The sequence below is a fragment of the Anser brachyrhynchus genome (genome assembly GCF_964034855.1).
Source record: "Anser brachyrhynchus genome assembly, chromosome: 20".
NCBI classification, from domain to species: Eukaryota; Metazoa; Chordata; class Aves; order Anseriformes; family Anatidae; genus Anser; species Anser brachyrhynchus.
In genome coordinates, this window is record NC_137713.1 from 11354397 (window position 1) to 11380076 (window position 25680).

General features: G+C 44.7%; 1 protein-coding gene across 6 annotated transcripts in view; it reads right to left on the bottom strand.

Annotated features, from left to right (window-relative positions):
• The window catches only part of TYW1B (tRNA-yW synthesizing protein 1 homolog B), a gene marked incomplete at its 5' end in the record, with an annotated part of 108178 nt that overhangs the window by 59879 nt on the left and 22619 nt on the right, over positions 1-25680 (bottom strand). For 5 of the 6 annotated variants that reach the window (XM_080562857.1, XM_080562858.1, XM_080562859.1 and 2 more), the window contains 4 exons: positions 635-744; positions 11319-11437; positions 14084-14136; positions 25391-25517. In XM_080562857.1, coding sequence (XP_080418983.1) covers positions 635-744; positions 11319-11437; positions 14084-14136; positions 25391-25517 — 409 coding nt within the window. The remainder of the gene's footprint in view (positions 1-634; positions 745-11318; positions 11438-14083; positions 14137-25390; positions 25518-25680) is intronic. The other variant, XM_080562862.1, reaches the window with a different exon arrangement.

Below are 25680 nucleotides of genomic sequence, written 5' to 3' on the forward strand. Positions count from 1 at the left end.
TGAACTCATGAAGATTCGATATTGGAAGCAAAATACAGTAATTTTCAAAACTGCCTAACAACTGCAGCTTCAGTTGCACACAAATATACCGAATAATTCTTAATAAATATCATCATCCCGAATGCTACCGCTCACTTGTAAGTGAGGAAAATACAGCCTGGAAGTTTCAGAGGTAACAAAAGCTCTCAGGGGAATATGGCTGGACAGCATATTTCCTATTCAGTTTAGAGATTGATTCCTTTTGCCTTCCACCTGCCCTCACTTATGTGTAAGAATCAACATCACTCATCATGCAGGCTAGCTTTAACCACTGCAGAAGCCTCTGTACACACAAAGAAAGGATGTAACTGCCAGGATGCACAACAGGCAACTCCACTGTACTCCCTCAAGGCAGCAGTAGATAGCCAACAGCTGACTCACGTTCTAAGGTCAAAAACAAGGCAGAACATTTCCAAAAACAAGTAATAAGTACACCCACAAAGTTTCCCATTTGCCCATCTTTCTGAGATTATAAATCTTACGCCTCCTTACCAGCATTCTGCAGGTAACCAAAATGTTTTAATCTAAGCTTTGAAGGTGGTGCTGCTGATTATCTGCCCAAGTATCATTAATGGGGAAGAGTAAGAAAGGTTACCTTTGAACTGCTTAATCATATTCTGATGGTTCTCAATAGCCTCCTGCAAGATCATTTCAGGTTGGTCCATCTTCCATCTCCACTCTGTACCCACTGGATTTGTATGATGTCTGAAGGAAAAAGAGACTGAGTTATTCACTGCAATTTGTACGAACCCATCCATCACCCTGGGGACTCTGGCATTGTTTAATAAAATTGAAAAACAACAGCAAATTATCTGCAAGATCCTGCTTCTGACAACTCTCAGATGTGACCTTTGAACACCAGTCTTCTACTCTCCTCCCAGACTATGGTCCTCTCCAGAAAGAATGGACCTTGCAGTTTAGTATAAACGTCAGCATACATATTTTGAATCATGGGTAAAAGGTTTTTAAGAAGTTAAAAACGATGCTCTGCAGCCAGAAAGACCTCTTTAAAGAAAGAAAAACCAGCTCTACCTCCTCTTCTGACCACAGCTACATAAAGCACGTAAGAAGGAAGGTTCTAAGACTCCTATAGTTCCATTCTGGAAGTGCAAACTGTTACCTTAAGAAGGAAACGATTTACTTCTAAGCCAATCCTTAGTTAACACTAGTAAGAAAACAGATGATAGCAGGCTACTCAAAATACATAAAGGTTCTGGGAATTCTGCAGTATGCCAGATTCATCTCTGGTGAATCCAGTTAGTCTCCCAGATTTACTCAGTAGGGGCTTCTCATCACTTCTGAGACCTGCCAGCCACCCCAGTTACTGACACCCAAAGGGAAAAATAAAGTGTTAATTTAGGAGTCAAACTGACTGCAGGGACAAAAAACGCTGATCATCCCTCTGAGGGACAGCTGCGTTGAACTGGGATAGGAAGCCAACCTTGCCTATGCAGAGAGGACCACTCACTGTACCCACATTTTGCTTTCCTCAAAAATGCAAAAAGCATCCTCAGGTGAATCGACCACCCAAGTGCCTGGAAGATACCTGAAACTTCTTGTTCCTTTATTCGTTGCCATGGGAGGATATTACTCAGCCACTATAAGTTATCTGGAAGAACCTAATCCAGACCGGCAAGTGAAACCCCACAAAGCAACATGCTCATTCCTGGACAACTCCAATCCACGGAGAGCCTGTACAAGAGCACGGACCTCTCCCTGGCGAGAGGAACTTCCCACTAACCTTGCTGCACTCAGATTAGTATCGAACAGGGATAGGAAGATGTCTAAAGGCTTCGCTAGGAAAACCAAAGAATTTGTGCTTTCACCTCCTTGTTCTCTCTGCCCTCTCCTGTTTGTTCCCCAAAATATGCTACAAAAGTTTTTCTACTTCTCCCCTACCAATTTTACTGTGGCTTATTGAATAACACATTCAAAGAAGAGTAGTATATATTTGCTGTGCCTTTCAAAACAGCGTTATTGGATCAATATAGGTCCGGACAAGAAAACATCAAGCAATATGTCCTCTTGAAACTCAGTCTTATAACCAGCTGATCTCTTTTCTCTACTGCTTTCATCATCCCTGGAAGTCAGCCATGGAGCGGACTGAGATTACCTGCCTCACTCACTCCTTCCATCTCCAGGGGCATTAGGAGATAACATTCAGCATTTAACTAAAGGAGAAAAGAGAGACAAGGACACTTTTTCAGAAAGAAATGGCTGCTTTTTTTCAGAAGGAAAAGACCATCAAAAGATTCCCACTGGCTGCAGCTCCACACTTGAGCAGTGCTAAAACACAAATTCTAGATCCAGAGCCAACAAGCACAGCCCTTAGCCCAAACGTTGCTGTGCCTGCTTGAAGAGCAAAGATTCAAATGCTACTCTCAAACTGCTTCACCATCTCAAAGCTCCTTTAAGCTAAAACAGCTTTCTTTTTTGGACTTTTTTTTAAAAATGCTGCCAACATGGAAAGTTTTCTGAATGCCAACTATAAAAAGGCATTTATAAAACACTTACATGTTTAACTACATAGCTTGTACCCCATATATTTAATAGGGCAAGCTGGCAGAAAATCAACAGGCTCTTAACGCACACTGGACAACTATTAATTACTAGTGTCTAACAGCCCTTGAATTTTTAGCACATTCTGTTTATTAAACATACTGGGTCATGTCTACAAAGCTAATTTGGCGAAAAGCAGCTTCATTTCTCCCAGGGCACAAAGCAATGAGATTGTTTCGCAGTCCCCAGCAGAGACCGACTTTCCCCGTCACCTTCCCACTCCCCTGCAGGCAGTCACCCCCTGCCCCACCAGCTACTCAAGCCTTGAGCAGGTAACTACGCGTGATACTCCTTTCCATCCCAAAATAACACTGCACAGAAAGAAGTCCTACCCAAAACCGCGCACACACACTAGAAAGCTCTTACTGTGTTGGAATTTGAGTGTGGAACGTTTGATCTGACCCTCTGGAGGCAAGCCATCGCTGGCCCAGCACCCCACTAAGGCAAATCGATGATGGCGAGCTCTCGGCTAACTCCAGCTCTTCCCCAGCTAACAAGGACTGCCACCAACCAGCCTTGTTTGCACACTCATCAGATCTCTGATCTACCAGTGTTATTTGGCAGTGGCACCAGCATGCCCCCACTCAGACCTCCGTGAGAAAGGCGGATGCTTCGGTGAGGCACTGCATCCCCATCCCCAGCTGCCGGGGTATGATTTCAGTAAAGCAGCTTTTGCTTTATTTTCAGGACAGGTTCATTCAACACCGCTAATTCTAATGATGGAAAGTGCCAGGGGAATTTACAGTTACTTCTTTACAAAACTAGAGGTGTTCTCTCCCCGCTAAGAAACTCTAGCTTGTTTATAAAGGAAATCCTTTTAAAAGGACCAGAAGTGTCTGAGTTTGTGCCTATTTGCCTTCTGTCAGGGTGAAACCATGAGTACAGATGGTCTTAGGATGAGAGCCTGAAAGTCTGGGCTCTTAAATGAAAGTTTATTTTGCAATCAACTCCCAGCATGGCCAGAAGAAACCAATGACCCTCTTTTAAAATGTTTGCTTTCTTCTATGAGCAAAGGTTAGCATTATGAAGTCTTTCAAGAGACTTTGTGGGAAACCATAGCACAGGTATAAAGTATCCTTTACTCCAGCGACTGATGTCGATACCTGGCAGAGAACACGAAGGTGAGGAAACACTGGTGGCAGTGATCATGAAAGGACAAAGTCTGTGATTCCCAGGAAGGGACAGGAAGGAAAAAGCAGAACAAAAAACAAGAGGGTTCAAGACAGCAGATCTCAATGATCCCTGAGAACCAGCAGGTGAGGTCCTAGAGGAGAAATGTTGAAGGGCAAACGAGCTCTGGAGAACTAGCAGGTTTTTAAACTCTATTAAGGCAGAAGTGCAAACTGTGGCAATAAAAAGCAAAGTGTAACAAGAAACCAATCCAGCAGAATCACAGGCTCTTCCGCAACCTTGCAATCCTCCAGCTGAGAAAAAAAAAAAAGTAAGAACTTCAGAACACAGGGTCACAATCAGAGAGATCAATGCACAGAGTATGATACACCTAGCAAAGGATGTACAAAAGGGCCAACGAGAAAGCCTCTCCCTGTACTGACATGAGGAGCAAGCAGACAACCAAGGAAAAAGTTTGGCCCACACACAAGGACACAAAGCTTTTTCCTCTGTGATGACCAGAAGTGTTGGCACCTCTTCTTTTACTTCTTCCTAATGACTAAGGGACAAACTAGATGAGACTAGGAAAGGACAAATTAATTATACTTCTCTAAAAAGTGTTTTTACTCGGGTGGTAACCTTGCCCTGGAACGTGCTGGATGAACCAGCTGATGGAGCATCACGGTGGGCAGCAGTAAGCTGAAAGTTTGTGGCCAACACAGAAAAGCAACTTCAAAAAGACTACAAGACTGCAAGTGCAATGCCTGCTTTAGCAGGAATCAAGGATTTCTGTACCAGCCCCCCTTAACTTTGAATTCCTTGGGACACAATGGACTAAGTGTTTGTGATTTCCACACCCCCTCGAGAAGACAGCCCGGAGATGCTAACAGCCAACAGAGAACATCTCACACCAAGACCACCACGGGGCCTTGTAGGCAAAGGAGAAAGAGAAGAGTTCAAGCTTTGGACTCTGATTTACCCAATACTCTTACAATTTGACCCAAGAAATGTTCTGTAGAAGGCACTATTTTTAAGAGAGCACACTATCATGGTGGAAAACTTAGAGCAGTGATCAGTCACCACTGGTTCAGAAGGCCACCAGACCTGGCCAGAAGGGCAGCTGCAGGGCAGTGTGCGGAGCTGGCCCCATTCAGCGGTTTCTTAGAGCTGAGCAGCAGGGGAGGCAGGCTTGCCACAGCCCCAGGTGGAACCAACACGTCTGGAGACGCAAACCCACAGCATGCCATCAGGAACAGATCACCGCCTGGCTGAGGACATCACCGCCCTGCTGGTGCCAAGCAGCCGTAACCTGCTGCCGACCGCAAAACGCAGCACGGGGAGGCAAAGAGCTGGGGAGCGCCTCCACCACGAGGGATGGGATAGCGAGGACGGGCTGTTCTCCGGGCGTGCAGAATCACAAATGGCCTCAAAACAAGAGCGAGGAGGGATGCCTGGGTCTGCAGGGGGACTGGTAGAACAACGCTGCAGCACGCTGCGAGGGCATCGCTGCTTCGTGCCTCTAAGCACAGGCAGCACGCAGCCCTCAGGACTGACGCAGGCACGCCTGAAACTGCCCTCCGCAGGGGATGCACCAGAGACTTCATGTCTCAGATTATTTGTTTTATAAATCAGACAACACTCGCTTTAAAAAGAAAAGAAAAACGTAAGTTGATGGGCATTTTTACTTTTTGTTCTTATCTAGACTGCTGTCTGAGGAAAAGGAACAATGTACCTACAGAAACTTCCCATGAAATCATTTTTTTCGTGTTGCTTTGAGAAGTCTTTTGTTAGGTTTAGGAGTGAGAAAAATAGTTTATAATGAATAAATTCGGGAAAAAAAAAGAAAATTTTTTTCAAAAGGCATGGCATTAACTCACCAGTATGTAGGAATAAGCTATTTTAGAGAAGAAAACACTGGGGAAATAAGTCCAAGATCAAATTTTGGATCTCTAAATATCCAAAGAAAACTCATTTTAACAGTGACAAAATAGTGAGTATTTTACAAAGAAAACTTGGACTTCCATGTTTTAAAATCAATTTCGGTAAAAAATGATTTTTCAGAAACAGCTGAAAAAGCCATGGTTGATTTATTTTTTCATCCCAAATCCAGCAGCTCAGAGCGCTTCCCCAGGAGTGCGCTGCAGCTGACCTCCCCCCGGCTCCTGGGGAGTGCTGATGCTCCCCCCTCAACGTGCTGCCGAATCACAAGGTGTCATTTTGCTTGAGATTAGGCACGTTACAACAACTGCCAGCAACTTGTGGCACTAACAACAGTGACTGCTTTAGATGAGGTTGGATTTGCCAGCTACCCCAAACAGAGGGGACTGAACTTCACAAGGCTCTAGACAAATCCCCTTTTTGAACTCACATTTCCGAAGTCTTAAGGACAGAAGACGTGCCATGCTGAAGAATTACACCCCACCCCTCAGATCTCAGAAACGCTCACCTTTTATAAGCAGGGCACAGTTGATGGAACAGCCGGTGCTGCTGAGCACCTCCCAGAGGCCTGCCAGGGGCTGTGTCAGGGTATTTTGTTCCTTCCCAGCAGGAACAGGCACCGTGCTCAGCACAACGCAAGAAACCATCCCAAAGTTAGCCCCTCTGGATGTGCAGGGTCGCTTTCAGAGCCCGTGATCACTCCATCAAGTTACTCATTGCTGTAACTGGCTACCAAGTCACCTACGATACCTAACAAGACATACGTAAGCATTTCATAGCCAGTGATCTGGTTATAGTCACTACTAATGCCATAAATACAGATTGGCAATGGCAGCTACAAAAGCCAGCAACAAGTCCAAGAACCCAAAAATGCATGCGGCTGCGAGATGAAAAGCACAGACTTCAGCCCCAGGAAGTGCTGGCAGGCTATTTTTTGTTCCCCTGTGATCCTTTTACATAACAATGGCAATGAAAATGCTCCTCACTGCACAGCGTGAGCTGGGAGCCCTCCCCGGTAGATGCCACACCGGGGTTTTACTGACCTCGAGGTCATTTACAGTGACTTTACCTCCATGCTTCCATGCCTGGATTTGGCAAACCAGCATCCAACCATTACCAAGGACCACGCTTCGCAGTGCGGTCTTTAGTGCAGCAAAGAGCAACTGACACGACTCCATCCTGCTCTAACAACAAGCACCAAAGGCACCGACAGTGCCTCAGCAGAGCCCCAGTGCTCCCGTGTGCCGGCACAGAAGCCCCCAACCAAGCGAGACCCAGGGGCTTGCTCCCACCTCACCCGGCGGACCCCACCAAAGCGTTTCCACAAGAAAAATCCCTAACAGGCGACTGCAGTGCTGGCAGAGCAGCACATAAAAGCACCAAGAGAAACATTCTCTGCTCCATCTAATGTAAAAATCTTTGTGTTCAGAAATTACTTGTGACATTGGTTCAGATTTTACCAAGGATGAGCCAGCTATATTCTGACATCTGCCCCTCCCCTTCCATTTACGTGGTTACCTCCAGGTAAATAAACCAGTGAAAAAAATAATACCGAAAAGGATGAACACGTCACCATATACTACTACAATTCTGTAAACAAAAATAGGAGAATTATACTTTTGCTGGGAGAAGAGTCTCGCTTTATTGAAGCAAGGACAGGTGGCTGGAGATGCCAAAAGGTTTCCTGAACTTCCAGGCTCAGGTTCCAAACGTATTTTACAAATCTGCATTGCTGTCAGCTCCTTTGATATCATATTTCATATTTCCCTAACAAACTTCACCTCTGGAGTAGTTCTTTAAGGAAAATAAACTTTGTTTTGATCTGTTTTCAGTTTTCAAGCACCTCTCCTGTAGAAGATTAATATTATGTTTTTTTAATCTCTTCATTTTGCAGGGCTTACTGTGATCACTGGCTTTTGTCCACGCATATTCAGACAGTCCAAACAGTTTCAGCTGTTGCCTACTGTACAAGTTAAAGCTGGAGCCTTCAAGTACAGGTACAAACAATATAAAGCTACAAAAGAAGAAATATGAACACATTTCTTTATGGGATATTTTATTCTGTCTGGTTTGCCTCCTCCTCAGATGCAAAATAAAGCCTATTAATTTAAATCTTATTTAGCTGTTCCATCGCTCCACAAAAATTGATCGTGTTTTAGACGCTCAGCCAGAGGACATAATCAAATCAGGTTTGCCTGGTGGTTGTGCCGCAGTACAGAGTGTCAGAAAGCCTCAGTCCCCACACTTGCTCTAATTGATTAAGAGATTTGGTCATTTGCACATTTCCATTTAGACAATTAAGCTAAAGAGACACTACAAGCAGCGAGACCAACCGAGTGCAATAATGGATAGTGACGGACTAGTTCTGTAGGGAGAGTTATGAGTTAGGGATGTTGCCGTAACTAACATTTGTTGGGTTTGGTTTTTGTATTTTTTACCCCCTCTTGCTTTTATTGCAACGCCGCGTGACTGCTGCCTTGCGGGGGAACAACAGACAAACGAACGACCTGCCACATGGCGAACCTGCACCAACAAACCACCGGCCACAAGAGGGGAATGGAAGCAAGGGCCAGCGGCCAGCCCAGCAGGGGGGCACAGGCAGGCTGCCCACCGACCAGGAGGAGGAAGGTCTCTAGAGCACAGTCAAGCTGCATCTTTTATAAGGCAGCCCAACCGTCCAAGTGTTTGGGGGTTGGCTCCACCCGCGATGCCTGGTCTGGGGCCAGAACGCATCAGTCATGACCAGCCAGCTGCAATGACATCCAATTCCCAAGGAACGCTGCTGAACTACAGCATTTCTTGCCAAAGTGAGGAAGAGAAAACAAACAGGCTCCTCGGCCTTTTCCTCAGTGATCCTGGGAGAGCCGCAGTGAGTTATGCAGCTGGAAGTACTGGCAGCCTCTACAAATGTCAAAATCCTGAAAGGGATCAAGGAAAAAAAAAATCACAGCAGTCTTATCTGCAGCTTAGTGCACAGAGCTGCACAACAAGGCCAGCAAAGCATAAAACCTGTATTAAAAACATTTTGCCAACTGTAGATCAAAACTATCGTTTCCTACGTCTCCAACAGTACAGATGGTAACTGCTAATAAGAAGGTAATATATTTATACTACCCAGCCACTGGTGCCTGTAATTCTGCATTCAGCCTCACGTAATTAAGCATCTGCAAGGAGTGGTGGGTTTAAAGTAAGAAGTGTGTAGATATTGCCGGATATTTGTGAACTGTGTCAACACGCAACAGGTAACGATGGAAGTGGACGAGGAATTCCCCTTTCATCCAACTGACCGGACCTGGCGCAGCTCGCAGCCACGGGAAGGATTGTAGCAGCACAAGCACAGGGTCTGAAAGCGCTGCCAAAGCTGGGGAGAAAGCTACTTTCAGTGACAGTTCTGGTTTATGTCAAGCTTAAGGTGTACATAAAATGAGCCGTGAGATGAGATGCAAACTGAACCTTAAGTCTTCAAATCCAGAGGTTGGAGACGAACAAACAGCTGCTGTCCACGTGGACAAGTCCAACAACTGCAACCCATTTCGCCCACTGAAGGTGAATGAGAAAGTTTTTCGGCACAGTCCTCTGGAAAGCTATTTGCTTGCATTCAGGTTGTTACCATTAGCAAAATAAGCATTCCAGCACTCAGTATGATTAGAGCTACATGTTTCCAGGATTCTTCTCAAAGTGCCAAATGACACCTCCAGAACGATGAGTCACATGGAAGGTATCACACTTTGCAATTTATCCTAATTTACACTTGTTTGACCTCTCCAGTTCAGCCCCATACTCTAGACATAGGCTGGGGTACCGCTGCTAAGAAATACCAGAGTTGGGTCATTTTGAAGGGGAACAGCATTAAATGGTCTGCAGTGCAATACTAGGAACGAAACACTATGTTTTGGTGATGTTATTGCTTTCTATTTGCTGTTTATGATGTACCTTCTGTGTAGGGACAGAGGGACAATAATACGCATGGCAATCTTCCTCCTAGCAGTACAGCCACCACTGCAGAACTAAATGCACCACTGCTAGCTGATACTTGGAAAAAAGGAATAAGCAGTACATTTTCCGTTGCAGACATAAGATTGTTATTACAGGCTCTGAAGAAAAGTGGAGATACTTGCACATTAAACATGCCATTTGCTGTCCTTTCAAGCCAGGATACAATGAAAGCCGATCAAGAGCACCAATTAACATTCTGGAATAGGCTCCCAAATGCAAACTTAACAGGACAAGTGGTATCTGATGCTTATACTTAATACTAATATGGAAGGCAGCTTCAAAGTGCATTCAAAGTTTCAGCAGCACTTTTGCATGGATGCTGTCATTTAAATATTCTCTTGACATGTTTGCATTATTAAAACTTGATGACTATGAGGGACAGGAAACAGTACTCAGAAATGCGGCTGTTTCGGCATGGAAATACTGGTACGTTGGACACCCAGGCTTAGGGATGGAATAGCTGCTGCTGGCAGCCAGCCCCCTAGGGTATACAAATAGCAGAGGACGTGCAGCCCCCATGGTTTGAAATAGCTAGCAAGGCAGAAGACAAAAGAGCTCAAAGAATAACCTCTGTGTCCTCCCACTCAGTACACTTTCACGTCATTGCTTTTATTTCTGCTGAGCTCCTCAGTCTCACCGATCCCCTCCTGCACTCCCCCAGCCTGGCAAAAAACTCCCTCTGAAATGCAGGCATTTTGGTGAGTTAGCAGTGCTAGAGGAGCTGACAGTTCAGATCCAGGCAAAGCTCATTTCCTTCAGAGAAATGACAGTGAAGTAATTCCTTTGAGAAAAAGGTCACTTTACTAACTAAAATGGAAAATCATTTATTAACTACTGTTTTAGAAAGGCAACAGTTATGAAATCATCACTTTTCACTCACTGAGAATGTGAATTGCAGGGTGAAGGTAAGAAAAAGAATCCAGTTTCAAAGAAAACAAAATATTTAGCACCTTGGTGGCTTTGCACAACATGAGGGCCTGTCCATGCGCTCCAAAGCACCACGAGCCAGTCCCATACAGTGACCTCAAGAGGGAACCATACCGCTGTCAAGTGCTGGCTCTTGCCAACCCTTTCAGAGCAGAGTGCAGAGGGACTTGTGGGCAGCAGACGGAGAAGAGCCCATCTCCTGTCTCCCTGATTTCTCCTTCCACCAGATGGTCTGAACTTGCTGGGGCCCAAGACATGGCTGCAGAGGACCCTGCTCCAGGGAAGGTAGTGCTGGGGAGCCATCAGATCTTATTCAGCCTCTAGGAAATGGAGTCTCCCACCCACCTACCTCAGGTCCTACCAGTCCCAAGCCATGGGCTCCACAGCTCTCCGAAGAGGAGTGCAGGCAGAGGCATGAAGGCAGGGGTGAGCACAGCTCCCTTCCTCACTCCTCCTCCTCACACTTCCAAGTGGAAAAGGACACATGAATGACACTGCCCTATGTTTGAGGATAAGGACAGGGACGGAGTGGTGCAGAATAAAGCCCAGCTGGCCCACACAGTTGAGCGGAGCAGGGCACAGGATTAGCACCGTGGACAAACAGACATCCCTCTTACGTAGCTATTGCCCTGTTTCTTGCATTGCTGTTCACAGTACAGCATTCCTCTCCCCACGTGCAATAGCACAGAAAGACTGTAATACATGACTAGGTGATCTCCCCCCAAAGTAAAACTGCAACAGTATTTTACCTCCAGCAAAACACACATTTGTTGGCACAAGCAAGGCTCGGCGTGGCTTCCATGCAGCGATGGCTCTCAATTCCATAAAACGTGTGCTTGTAGCAGCCGCCTCGGCCTCGAAGCATCGACTGAAAGCAGAAAAAGACACAAATACTGAGAAAGTTGAAACACGCTATCTGTAACCAAACCAAGTGTAAAGATGTAAAGTCTGCTCCCTGGGCATACCTGCAGTTTTCAATCACTAGTAAATTTGGTGTTCAGCCACCTGTGATGGGTATGGCGAGCCAGGTCACAGCTATGCAACAGGTCAGAATAATGACAGACGCAGTCTGTTTTAAGAAATTCCTAATAAGCACATCAGCATACAGTCTGATTGTGTAGGTTTCCTCTCTCACAGCTTTAAACTCGACACCATAAATGCCTTGTTTCTGTAAGGATCTACCCAGACAGTCGGCATCTTCTCACTTGCAGCACCAAAGCATAAGTGTGCTCCACTGAACCTTTTAACTGAACCAGCCAACAGAAGAAAGCAGGTAAAGCCACTTAAGCTGTAAGAAATATTATTGCAAGAGCCCAATAAAGAGTAACAAGGATCAATTTAAAGGCTGCACTATGAAACACTCAATTCTTTCCATTTGTCTAGTAAAGCATTTCTTCTAGCACTAAATTAAATAAATATCCTGACCTTATAAACCCTCATTCACACCAGTCATTGGCTCCAGCAGGACATCGCACGTTCCTTCACAGAGCTGCAGCAGCCTTCCCACTGGAATTTGTCTCCTATTTAGCATGCAAGTTGCTTGGAGCAAAGACTGTCTTTCATTATCTCAGTTAAATAATAATAAATGAGAAAGGATCTTTACCACTCTCCAGAGAAAATTTGAAATATAACATAATAACTTTTAATCTGTCTTCCTCTACCTGAAGTGTCCTAGTGATCCAAGAGAAAGTTTCCACTGAGCACTAGGGAAAGAATAGGTAATGCCTAACATATGTACAGCATTGCTGGAAGATTAAACAAAATAGAAAATCTTGTTTATTCTACCCATCCCTCAAATGACAGAGGTTTCAGGAGACTCACAAGTTCTAGGAGAGCAAGTTGTATTATGGATTTCATAAAACAGGCAAATTGGACCCTTCCTTAAATTTGCAGGGTTTATGCTCTTTTCCAGAATACGACAGACACAATCATTTTAATCTGAGATATCACTGTGGAGCGCTGCTTAATACTATTCCTTGTAGCCCTGGCTCCTGCTTTCCACTGATACAAATCTGGAACAAACCTCCTGAAGACACTCACATATTGGTGTGAATCTGAGTCAAAGCCACTGCCTGTAACCAATTTCAGCTCAATTTATTAGAAGGCTTTATGTTCAATTCCTGCTTAAGCTAAAAATAGTATGGTACTATCTAAGCACACAGAGCTGCTATTTATTTTGTGAAATGGCTTTACAGTGCTGCATTAAATTTCAGTTCTTTAATAAAAATAGGTTCTCTGGTTTTCTCTCAGTCACAGCATTGAAGTCTGACAAGTTTTTCTTTAAACATTTCGTGGCCTTCTCTGACGCTAAAAATGATAGAAGAGAAATATTTGCAAGAGTAAACAGCAGAAGCATCACTGGGATCAGTATGTCTCAAATATTCATGACAATACAACGGTGGGCTCTTTAAAGCTGTTCACAAGAACAAGTCTTTTGATAAGACAGTTCATTGATACCAGCCATTTCAATAAAAACCTCACTGCAGCCACCCACTTAGGTGATTGCCATTCAAAGAGCTCTTTTCAAAAATAAACAAAGTTAATCATGCAGCAAAAAGAGAGCTGAGAGACCAAGGAACCGATCGCTGCCACAGCTCAAGAATTAAAGATGCGCTGGCATTTTGATGAGATGCTGATTCCCGGTTTATCATCCTGCGAATGCTGAAGGCTGGAGCACGTTAAAATCAATGTTACTCCTCAAATGTATACCATTACAGGCCAGCTTTCAACTTCAGAGCTGCAAACCACTTCTCAGGGACCTGCAGAGGACAGCTGAAACAAACATACTGAAGCAGCTGATGTTTGTTCTATAGGGCTCTGCACCTCCACTGGGAAAAGTTTTAAGCCTGCAAACAAACTACTTGACAAGCTAATGGCTTACATAGCCTACAACTACAGGACTTGGGGGATGATTTTTTTCCACCTATATATGCATACACACACACATATATATATCCACATGTATATGATGTACAGCTATAGATACACACACCCCCAAAGACTAAATTTAAAAAACTCCTAGTGACGGTTACTTTGCTATCTAGACCTTGGCAAGTGTTGCAAAATAGTGGAGGAGCATTGCCTCTTACAAATCAGATGCGTTAGTCACAGAACAACAGGTTTAATGAGTGCCCTTGTGCACTCGTTTGAACGTAGCAATGGACTGTCATCTTTGTTTCAAAAGACCTCACACCTATGATGAAACCTTCCCACTTTCCCGTGGCGTTCTGCTCCTGCCGTATATTTTAGTAGGTAGGAGATATTTTAGCAGACAGCAGAAATGGGAAAAACAACAACAGAAAATGATGTTCCCAGCTCTTTGCCACAGTCATGTTCTCACTCTTAGCAGCGAGTTTTTAATAGCTTGAAATGCAGAACTACAGCCTGTAAGACAGAATGTTTTCTTGCAGGTAATATCACATTTTTAAAGGGTATTTCACCTGTACGTTGTAATACCTGAATAGGTCTCTCGCTTTATCTTTTTATTTATTTATGAGCTGAGAAAAAAGCATACCTTTGTCCACCGACAGAGCTTCACCCCAGAATGGCTTCCGATCAGCTTGTAACCTGAAGACAAGAAGTAAATCAAACGATCAATTTCAGCCTGCAATAGCTGACACACAAAACATAATAAGGGGTAACAAAATTATTAAGGATCTCCATCTCAGTGCTGCTTTTCCCTGTTGGCACAAACACAACACCAAGATTGGAATGCCCACGCGCGTCGCTCGTCACTTGACTCTGGGAGCCCACACGTCTGAGTAAAGGCCATGGTCACCCAAGGGACTCTGGCTACCTTGAAGCAGTTTTTTCCACAGGGGATCTATTTGTACTGCTCAGCTCTGTCTGAATCGTTCTGGGGTGGCCTTAAGATTTCTCCAGGTAACAAGGTAGCCCTGCACAGCAGTGTGGGACATCTGCACTGACCCCAAGGGATGGGGCATGGGAGGGAGCAGGACAGGGCACCAGTAGGTTCTCCTGGCCCTAAGCAGTTACTGCTGACCTGACTCTTCCTCAAGACCAAGGAGACCTATTCCTGCTCCTCAGGAGGTCTGACCAAGCCTGGAGAACAACATCTGATCGACAGCGCAGCTGCAATGGTGGAAAAGAACCAAAACGCTGGGCTCTGTTTGAACCCAAGCTTCAGGGGTTCACCAACATCACCCACACCATCTCCCCTGGCTGTGACAGAGCCACAGTAATCAGCTAAGCAAGGCAGCCACTACTCCACACCCGCAGGAAAGCTGATTTCACATCATTTCCCACTCCCCAGCCAAGATCAACACAATTTTGTTTAAATTTATTGGCCCAGAAGGATTAATTCTACAGTGTTCGTTAAGCACTAAGTACTATTATTACCCAAACTGCTTGAGTTAGGTTATTTTCTTCTTTGAAAAAAGTGCTTAGAGACCAATATGTCTGAAGGATTAAAAATCACTTCAGAAATCAGCGTAAGAATAAGAGGGATTTGAGAAGCCTCGTGGTGTCACTCACGCAGTAGCATTTACGCATCCGTGTGGCCTGGCTGTCCAAACCCAGCACATCTCCACCAGAAGCTTTGGGCTGGTATTTTTATTAACACTTTCAAGGGAAATCAAACTTCAGGTATCAGGCCTCCTTCCTGCCAATTAGCATGAACCCAAGAGGGGGGGGAAAAAAAGCCTGTTCACAGAAGCAGCCTTCACCTGCTACAACGATAACGGGCACAACCACCCTGCCTGGAACTGGTCACCATGCAGCAGGGCCCCAGGGAAGTGTGACAGCACCCCAAAGTCCCCTGCACCTCCAAGGACAGCGAGCCAGCCGGGAACTAAAGTGACAGCAGATGCCGTAACAGCTGCAGCAGCTAGAAATTAAACAGTGTGAAGACATGCACAGCTAACAAGAAATCACACAGCATCTAGAGCACGCTGCTTCCGCTACTCTGCCACTGAAATCCAGCAGAGATCTGATCAGACTCCTCTTACTTCTTGACCTGATGGTGCTCCTGTCTCCTTGTGCAGCCTCTAACCTTGTGGGGGAGGGTGGACAAACGCAGTTTTAGCTTGATCTGTTCCCTGATCAGCTCTCCAAGAGACTGTGAACAGCTGGTTCATAGCAAGGGGGGTGTTTGGCAGGAACCAGTGGTGGGGACCCCCTTTTAATGGCAAAGGGATGGACAGCCAGGTTAAGGGAAGGTTCAGAGACTTCAGTCTGTTCCCGAGAATAAGCCCTGAGCTCCCTCTCCCCTCAACTCAGCAGGAATGGACAACATTTCAAACTCATCCTCCCTGCACACAGGCCCGGGTTAAGTAAATGCAGCAAGGAGGAGAGAACTGATGCAACCCAAAAAGCCTCGGTATTTTACCAAGCTGATCATCCAGCCCTTTCCTGGAGAAGACATCAATATAACCCTGATCAGCACTTCTGACACGGACCTGATATTCAGCACAGCCAGGGGTGATATTGAAGTCGCCATCTAGGACTGGACGTAGCATCTCCCTGTTGATCCTTGCCTGAGACAACCAAATCCCCACAACTGAATTTGGCGGCATCACATCATCTCCTCCTACCCTGAGTCTCTCCTGCTTATTTCTTTTGCATTTCTTTGCAAAAAGGCTTGTCCAGCAAGGTCTAATCTCAGAGACCTCCCTGTACTGCTAGAATTCATATCCTTACAGGATATGATGAGCACGGGAAAGCCAGACTCTGCTGATATCAACCACTGCAGCCCTAGTCGTCTTCTTGTATTTCTCAGAACCCGGCAACAGTGTTCACATAAGATTATTCTCTCAGATTGTCAACAGAAGTAATGTGGCTGCTTTAAAATAAGTTTTAGATTAAAATTAAATTGGAACTAGGGCATGCTTGCCCAAATCCACCACTGCGTTGCTTAAGGGAAGAGAGGAAGCAGCTAAACTGGACAAGGTGCCAAACTCCGGAGCCCAAAGCTGCAACATTTTCTCTTAGTTACTTAGACCAACTTCCACCATGTGGAGCGCCCACAGCTTCCTATAAAGGCCAAGAAAATTGTACATGTTCAACATCAAAACAGAGGCTTACGAACTTCAGCCAGCTTTAGCTATGAGAAGGGGCTTACTCATCTTACTCGCTGCTGCCAGGAGTCACAGCTAGAGTTACTGGAAGAAACATCATATATTTGCAGAACTTCTTAAAAGCACCGCACAAAGCTTTTGAATTCGAGTCTTCACTGCACGAGTTGCTCTGGTAGACAGCGCAGTTACCTTGCTAAGCCATCACAGCGATCATGGGCCGTGACACGTTTTTTCAGGCTTGGAAATGAGACCAAGTATCAGCGACCACGTCTGTACGCTCTTTACATCTATTGTGAGCAGAGTCCCTCCGACTCCAAAGCCTGTTTCTTTGAGCACTGTATTTTAGCCCCTAGTTTGGACTAAAAGAAGAAAACGCAAAGGATTATGCAGGAGCCAAGAAGTGCTGAGCTTCAAACCAGCCCTGGGAGAGAACACGCCAGAGAACCAGCCTGAGGGTCTCACCCGTTCCGTTTCCGCAGCAGCTTCTGCGGAACAACCCCTGGGAAAGCTCAGGCCAGCCCATCCCTGCCACGAGCTGTGCCACAGCTCCACCGTGCCTCTGCCAAGGCTCTTCTACAAGTGGTAGCTGAATCATACCTTACTGACGGCCCCAGAGTCTGCACCTATGCGTGCCAGGGCTCATAGCACACATATTTACTTCTTAAGCTTGCTCTTGGGAAGTATTATTGGGAGCAATAACTGTAAGTGAGTATTTGGATGCAACACCCTCCAAACAATACACTGTATTGTCTCAATGGGACTGGGCTCATAATCCTTACGTATCTTCAGATCCTAAGGCTCAACAGAAACATCATATTTCATCTACAGCCTAATACTCAAAGGACTCCTTAAATTACCAGCAGGTTAAATAATAAACTCTACTCCTGAGTAAAGGCACAATGTCTGATCACAAGCGTGTATTTTAGTTGATCCCATGCTAGATAATAACTTTTGGATGACCCGGAAACCTGTCAAGCTTCTCTGAAATTCAGTGTCACTGTCATAAAGACTTGAATTAAGCTTTTAAACAAGCTTTTGGGTGAAATTAGTTTCATCAGGCAGTAGGCCAATAAACATTTGGTGATTGTTTGCCCTGAGAATCAAACTGGAGTTTAATAGACCACAGACGGACTTTTAACCAAAAGAGATGGCCTCTGTAACAGATGGTGAATGCTCCATCATCTAGTGCAAAACAGTTCTGCAACTGTTTAAAACTATTACAGCATTTCAACTCCATCACGTAAATAGTTTTAAAGGTCCATTCTCCGAAATTCTAAGAATTTACTGAGGGACACTGGTGAACTTTCAGCCTCAGATACGTACCTGAGGCAGTACACCACTGTGTATATATACACATACATATCTCGCATTACAGGAAATCGAGGTATTTTGGTGATGTCTTTGCTAGATTGTTCTACCGGTGTCACGTAACAAGTTCAAGCCTCCAAATTTGGATTAGGTATGTGCACACGTGAGCAAGTATGTTCATTCTGAAAGCAGAATAACCAAGATAAACCAAATTTCTACTAGTACAACTGTCCACTTATTAGAAGCAGCATCATAGCTGCTAGTAGTCTAAAAAAAATGCACCTGCAATAGTCACGTACACAACTTTAAGATTCCTCTGACTATCCTAACACAGCCAGATGTCCAGGAGAAAACCCGAGGGCACCTTCCAGTACAGATGTTTACACTACCAAAAGCATGCTTCAACGGAAGACTTTGAAAGCACAGAGGAAAAGATCTGAAATAAAAGAATCAAGTAGATGAGTGGTTGAAAAGACCCTAAAAGGCAGAAAGACTTAACCACCCTGCGAGAATTCAGTAACTGTAAGCGTGGTGAAAGCCAATCTAATATCACGTTATGCTTCAAAAAAAAAAAGAAAAAAAGACTTTCAGAAAGCTTTCTTCTGAGGAAGAAGTAATATGCAGCTGACAAATCAGCGTGGTTCTATCAAGCAATCTCCTTAAGTAAAAACCTGGTTTGAAGCAATGATTATTCATTAAAGCTGAAAACTCAGTAAAGAAAAAACTTCAAACTAGGAGAATGTTTACCGAGAAAAGTTTTCAGTTTCCTGTTGTTTTGCAAGTGTGCTGGTTAAAAGGCCTGAACTGAAGGTTACAATACAGGAGTAATCCATCACCAGCATCGTAAGGACCATTTTGAAAAGCTGTAACAATTGCTGCGCTCGAGCTACCATCTAAGAGACAGCATTCTGACTAATGCTAGAAAACAAGTAAGAAAAATACAAGAGTAGTTTGTGAAAGGAACCTGTTCAAATTATATCAGCATTTATACCAGAATAGAAAGAAGTAGGATCAGGGAATTGGAATTTTTCATATCGCCCAAGCACGATAGGAAAAACCTCTGGCTGTATTTCCAGCACTGCTCAATCTTCAAGAAATCCTTGCAAAGCACATCTCAGAGTCAACTCCTCTTTTTTTTTTTCAAAAACGTTTTTGAAAAAATGGCTCTTAAGGAGCAAAAGGCTAGCAAGTTGTGGAAGAGCTTGCTTCCATGCACTCGTGGCAGATATAAGAACATGATAAAGGATGCAGGACTATACCTTACATGCAAAGATATTTAAGTTCAAAATTGGATGGAAAGTTTGCTCCATCAGTGGAGCTGCCAAAATGCTGCTTCAGATCGTTCTCATCATAAAGAGAATGAGGAATTTCCTGAACATTTTTAACTTGTAGTAAAAGCCTGCTGAAGCCACTGCAAGAGTCACAGCTGCTATGTCAGGCAAACCAAACCTACCTAGTATCAAGAAAATGAGACTGGTGAAGGTCAAGGATGGGAATGCCAGTAGCTGTAAGTTCCAGCAGCAACAGCTGACCATGAAGGAGACAGTAAATTCTTAAGGTCTGGGTTTTCACTTAAACCCAGGTATCCATTTTAATCCAAGAGCACTGTTTCCTTTGCAGCACTGAACTGCCAGGGCACCAAGGGCAAATTAATATAAAACCTCCAATACTCAAATGTATGATATCTAGTCAAATTCTGCTTTTGACAGACAGACACAGAGACCACTGATATTTTTGCCTGCATCAGCTAGTGCTGAAGGAAAACAAAAGAAAACCTGTCTGTACCTGGCACCTTTGACAAAGCAAAGTCTAAGACAGACCATCTGCAGAGCTGTTGTAGAATGTTTGCCGTGAAGGAGTGATGCTCTTGACCTCCACCAGAAGCAACTCCAGCAGGGCATGCCTCGTCTTCAAGAAGCGAGGCCATGGGCATCTACAGCATGGCAGCTCATCCCATTTTAATTTAACCTCCAAATCAAATGCAAGTCCTTGAGACCTCTTGCCATGGAGGAGATTGAGAAATGGGATGTCCATTAGCCCCTTAGCCCTGATAGTTTCACCAACTTCCACACTGGCTTTGCCATCCCAAGATGAGAACAGCTGCCCTCTACCCCCAAAAAGCCATCTTCACAGACATCCACCCGCATTCACCAGAGCACATCAGAGAACAGAACAAACATGCTGTGGACAGAAGTCACCCCCCCATTGCTCCCAGACACTGCACAGATAAAGACCTGCAAGACAAGCCACTCAATTAACTGAGTAGCAGAAGGACCTACACCTTTGGGAGGCTGGGAAGACTAGCTCCACTGAGGAGGAGAACAGATCCAATCCTTTTTCTGGCTGAAAAGCAAGCAAAGCATGAGAAAACATGGTGGGACTCTCGAACAGGCTGTCTCAAAGAAGAACCAGCTTCCCTAGAAACACGCCCTGCACTGGCCCAGCCAGCAGCCCCAGCTCGGCACAGAGCAACAGCTCCATGGCCAGGACCTCAGGCTGCCCTCTCACCCACCCACCCTCCCGTGGAAGACCTTCAGATCCCCACAGTGCCTCCCGTACCCCTGCCTCGTAACTCCAGCTCCTCTCATGTCCTTTACCTATTTTGACTGGCCTGATGACTGCGTAGGATGCAGCAAATGTGCCCAGCCTACAGCTAAACCCTTGCCGACCAGCAGCAACCAGCCAACCAAACGCGATGGGGCATAGCTTGGAGGTCTGGGCATTAAGTGAGAAAGAAGAGTCTCCATCTCTCCTCTTTGTTCATAAGAAGATTCAAAAACCTGAATTCTCAAAATTGAAACATTTCGGAAGTTCTCACTATCTTTAAGAACTTAAAAATCACTGTCAGCTTTAGCAGAAACTGTCCTGCCAGGTCAAAAGGTTTAAGTGGAAGAAGGCAACCAGCCTGCACAGCTCTTTTCCTTAAGTAGCCCGAACTAACACACAGAGAACTAACGTTATTAGAGAAGAGATTGTGCTGGCTTTTAAAGAAAGTTTCAGTCATTCTGAGCACATTTCTTTCTCTACATATCCATTTGTACAAAGATGGTGATCCCTTGCTTGGGGAAAGTGCTGTGTTATGAAGAAAAGACAGCAAATTTTATCCTTGCCTGAATACATCTTGTACTTTGTTCCAGCTTAATAGACTTAATTTCAAAGACCAATACTCTCCAAAGCCCTTCCAAAACCTAAAAATAACGGGTGAACTTCAAATATAAGTGACCTTATACTCGTTTTCCTCTGTTATATATGGGTAACCACCAACTCCAATAACTGCACACAAGGGAAGAATCAGGCCCACAAAGCTGAGTTTTGGCTATCTAATCCGCTACTGATAAGCTGCTACATCTGCGCCAGCACATTAGTATTGCAGTCAGCTCACCACCAGCTCTTGGCAGCTTCCACACTGTGGGACTTGAGCATCTTCTGCTTCCTGGATTCTTCCCCGTTAACTGTGTATTCCCCATTTGTTTACACAAATATTTTTAAGGAACAGCAAGAAAATCTAGCAGGCTTAACTTTGCCTGGTTTCAGTCATTACGTTTACCCTGCTCACAGGTATTCACAGAAGAATTTTGTGTTTTTCAAACTAATTTTTAATTTTCCCATAGCCAATAACTGAATTCTGTGGTACACTTCAGAGCCTGCACCAGTGATACTAATCCCCGACCCAGCTGTGAGCTGTTAGTGCCACCTGGAGTTTCAGAGCTACACATAAATCACACCAAAACCCAAAGACACATACAAACATTTTGGTGCACAGCCTGCGGAAGCATACATCCGGCAGCACCGATCTCTGGGCAACTTCTCCGTGCAGTGGATTTGATTCCCAACGCCAGAGCACTAACAGCTCAGCACGAGCCAAACAGAGACCGTCAGAAGCTCAGAGCAGTAGGCACTGAAAAAATCAGTCCAAGAATGGGCAGTAAAAGCTACTGACTACTTCACTACTTCTGAAAACCTAATCTCAAACAAGATCGATAAGCACTTGAAAAGCTCGGTTTTCGATATTCTTCTGAAGTCAGCCTCCAGATTTCTAATACACGCTGAAAAACACAGCTCAAAGCATATCTTTACATCGAGCAGGAAGCCAGAGCATGAAAGAATGCAGTTACTGAAGTAGCCCATACTATTTCAGATAGCAGCCATCTCTGAATAAGCACTTGCCCATACTATTTCAGATAGCAGCCATCTCTGAATAAGCACTTGCCTTTGGACGCAAGTGAAATAGAGATCATGGACACACTGGTGCTAAATTTTAGGCACATTTAACCAGTAGAAGCAGGATAATCCAACTGGGCTGCAGCAAAACGGCACTCGCAATAGCAAAGAAGCAACAAAATAATTTAATAAATGTCCGTGGGGTCTGTCTTTGGGTAACTGTAATCCATTCCTGTTGTGTTATTACCTACTACACAGTTACAAGAAACAGTCGTGTTTAGCAGTACACACAGTTAAAGAGAACAAAACAAAGAACATGTTGGAAAGAGAGTATGAGCAGATTAAGAAAAAAATACAACTTTCAGCCCAGCCAGGATTGTTTCAAGACTCTACAAGCAACTGTAGAAAGCAAATGAGAAAGTAAGTTAGGCTGCGCCTACTAATCACCACAGGAAACATCCGTATGAAAGGTTTGCTTCTATTTTCAGTTAATTTCATGACATCGACCTAAACAGATGAGGCAACTAAAGCATTAACATACTGTCAGCCCCTCTCTCTTTCCAGCTATATTTGTTACTTGCAAGTACTAAGTAGTTCATGCTGTATGTGTATTTTATGCAAGACTGAACACCGAGGGGAAGGGAATCAGCATTTGCTCACAGCACCAGACCAGCTACGACTTTCAAAGAAACAGCTATTTCAGAGCACCTTTTATAAAGGTATTTGCAACCAGACAACTACAAGGGCTTACACCTACACAATTCAATATTTTAGATTATATTTAGCTGAAATCCACTGCTAGTGCTAAAATAAAACTATTAAGCAATACTCAGTTTACGTACAGGAAGGAGCTAAATTTGTCTGAAGGTGATTAAAAAATAAAAGTGTTACAGTAGTCTGAAGAGATGCTGTTCAAAGGCAAACTTCTGTTATTTCTGTTATGCAACTACAGTTCAAAAGAACAGCTTTCTTCTGAATCACTACTACTGTTTTTTCCTTCTCTTGGGCTAATTATGCCCTTAGGGATAATCTTGAAGAGACACTGAACCCATACCCAAAGCAACCAGTTGTCGCTAAATCCGATGATCTTCTGACAACACTGCACCGTTATTTTGGGGGGGATGGTGCCGAGGGAAGGTGCGAGTTGCTTTATTTTTGTAGCCACATAAGCTTGTCCTGGCATATTATTTGCAGAAAAGAGCTACAGCACAAGAAGAGAAAGGTAGATTTCTCTTCCAAAAGCAACCATTAAAGAATTATGTGAGAGGCAGAGGAAAGGAGGGGAGGGTTGCATCAGCAAGAGGCAGTCATAACTGAAATTACATGCACAGTAGTTTTAAGCCTTTCAAACTGCAGATTTAGGTGAGGAGACCCCCAACCAGATGATCCACTGTTGGCACTACCCTGAATGCAAAAGGAATAGAGAAATACTTACTTTCAAAATAGAACTTATCTGAATAATGAATTCCTGTCTCTGGAACACCACAAGGAAATCCCAGTTATTTGGAGAAAATGCCTTTGCATCGAAAAAAAAAATCCGGCAGCAATGTGACCTTCCCTCCAGCATTATTTTTCAAACTACCACTTGTGTACAGCACTAATACCCCACCATTTCATTCACTCCCCAAAACGGAACCAGTAACGACCTGGTCATAGCGAGCCGGGCCATGAAGTGCTCCCACAACAACCCCTGTGACCACCCTGGCCTAACAAAGAGCCAAGACAGAGCACTGCACCCCGAGAAGAGCATCCAGGCAGGGCAGTTGCTCAAAACCATGCACCCACACCCCAGTACCCACAGGCCACTTCTACATCCCTTCTAGGGCTCCTGGCACCTCATGCAGGAGCTGAGATGCTTGGGGCACTCTGTACACCCCCATGGAAGCAGTGGCCCCTACCCTCTCAAAACAATGGACCCACAGCAGAGCACGCACTCAGCTCCCTGCTGGCCAGCTCTAGAAGCAGGGAGGTGAGAAGAAGTCCAGAAGTCTCCAGCAGCCCACTCCCCAGCCCTGCCAGCCAAATTCACCCATCTTCCCAACACCCTTGTGGGCAGAGTGATTAGCCTTTCTGATCACACACAGTAATAACAAAAACAAGTACAAATACAAGCCTGTAAGACTTCTCAAGCTGCTCTGCAACTGCCACCATATCACAGCCTTCGGAATCAAAGCTGAGAAGCATTGAACCAGCCTCCTGCAGCCCTCCGCTGGCTCCAACCAGCAGCAATGCCACTGTGGACATGAGGATGAGGCACGGTCACTACTATTCCAAGTCTCGTTTTAAAGAAGCCTTTGTTGGATTCTTTAAATCTGCAGGCCAAATGAAAGAACAGCTCTGTTTTACAACTGCACTAAGGTTAATGAAAAAACAACCAAACGAGTCAGACACAATAGGCAGAACACAACACCAGCCATCTACAAAACCTCAGGCTGAAGAACAACTGAGATCCTGTGGAGCAAACGTGTTGTGATCCCACGGCTGCTGGACTGACATAGAATGTGGTCAGAACTTCAGAGCCCAGCTCTGCAGCGATGTGTCTCCACTACAGTGACCAAAGTGCCTTTTCCGACACATCAGGAGAAAGGCTATTGATTCAGCGGGCAAGAGAACTGAGTACCCTCATCCTGAAAAAAATCACACAGGCTCCCTTTAGTCTCTAACTGCAGTGACAGAGCAGCACAGGGCAGCTCACATCACTTCTCCTGGCTTTACCACTCACAGCTGAGGGTTTTGAACTGCATTGCTGTTGGCTTGGCTCCTCCCATGCTTGCCCTCTGTTTTAAAAGACTTGTCCTCTGTTAGCTCATTAACACTGTTCATTACAACTCATAGGAGAGCCATTAACCTAATCATCTAGCAGATGAAGTTGGATAGACTATCCTTTTTGGAAATAAAGTTTTAGTGCCAAAAAATCAGAGGCATTTGAAACTGAAATAAAAGCATGGAACTAAAATGCAAGACAGAAACAAATCTAATCTTTAAATATTCTTACAGAAGCCTACACTTAGGAGCGTGAGGCACATAGGACTATCTTCTATCTCAAGCTGACTTAGCAGAAGTATTATACCCTGAGAATTCTGCTGCTCTCCCCACACTTTACTGTGCATCACGCTGAGATGCATTACACAGCTTTAGTTTCTTCCCCCATGGAATGCAGATACAGACAGCCCTAGCCTAATTTCTCTTGCCTCTGGTTAGAGCCTACCAGGACTCACAGTCCAGAGCAGCATCTTTAAGAGAAAATAGGCTTTCACTTGCTCTGTTAACAGCCCACCACTAATCCAGGACTACTGCCCAGGCTGACAGAACCTCACCTTGCTTTGTGAGCGCGTCTCTCAGAGCTGCAGTTATCATCTCTCTCTTTTCACCTGCCTCCTTCCTCCCGGCGGTCTCTCCAGACAAGCTCGTTCCAACAACTCCTTCCTCAAGCTCACGTTCTCTCTGTTTAAAGACAGTGAATTACAACCACTTAGATTGAAACATCACGTTTTAAGCACTGTGGCACAGTTCAACCAGTCCTGACAGACCTGCTAGACTTAAAACCCTACACGAGTGCCCAAACATGAATTCTGCATTCATGTAATCCTGCATTTTATCCGTCTTC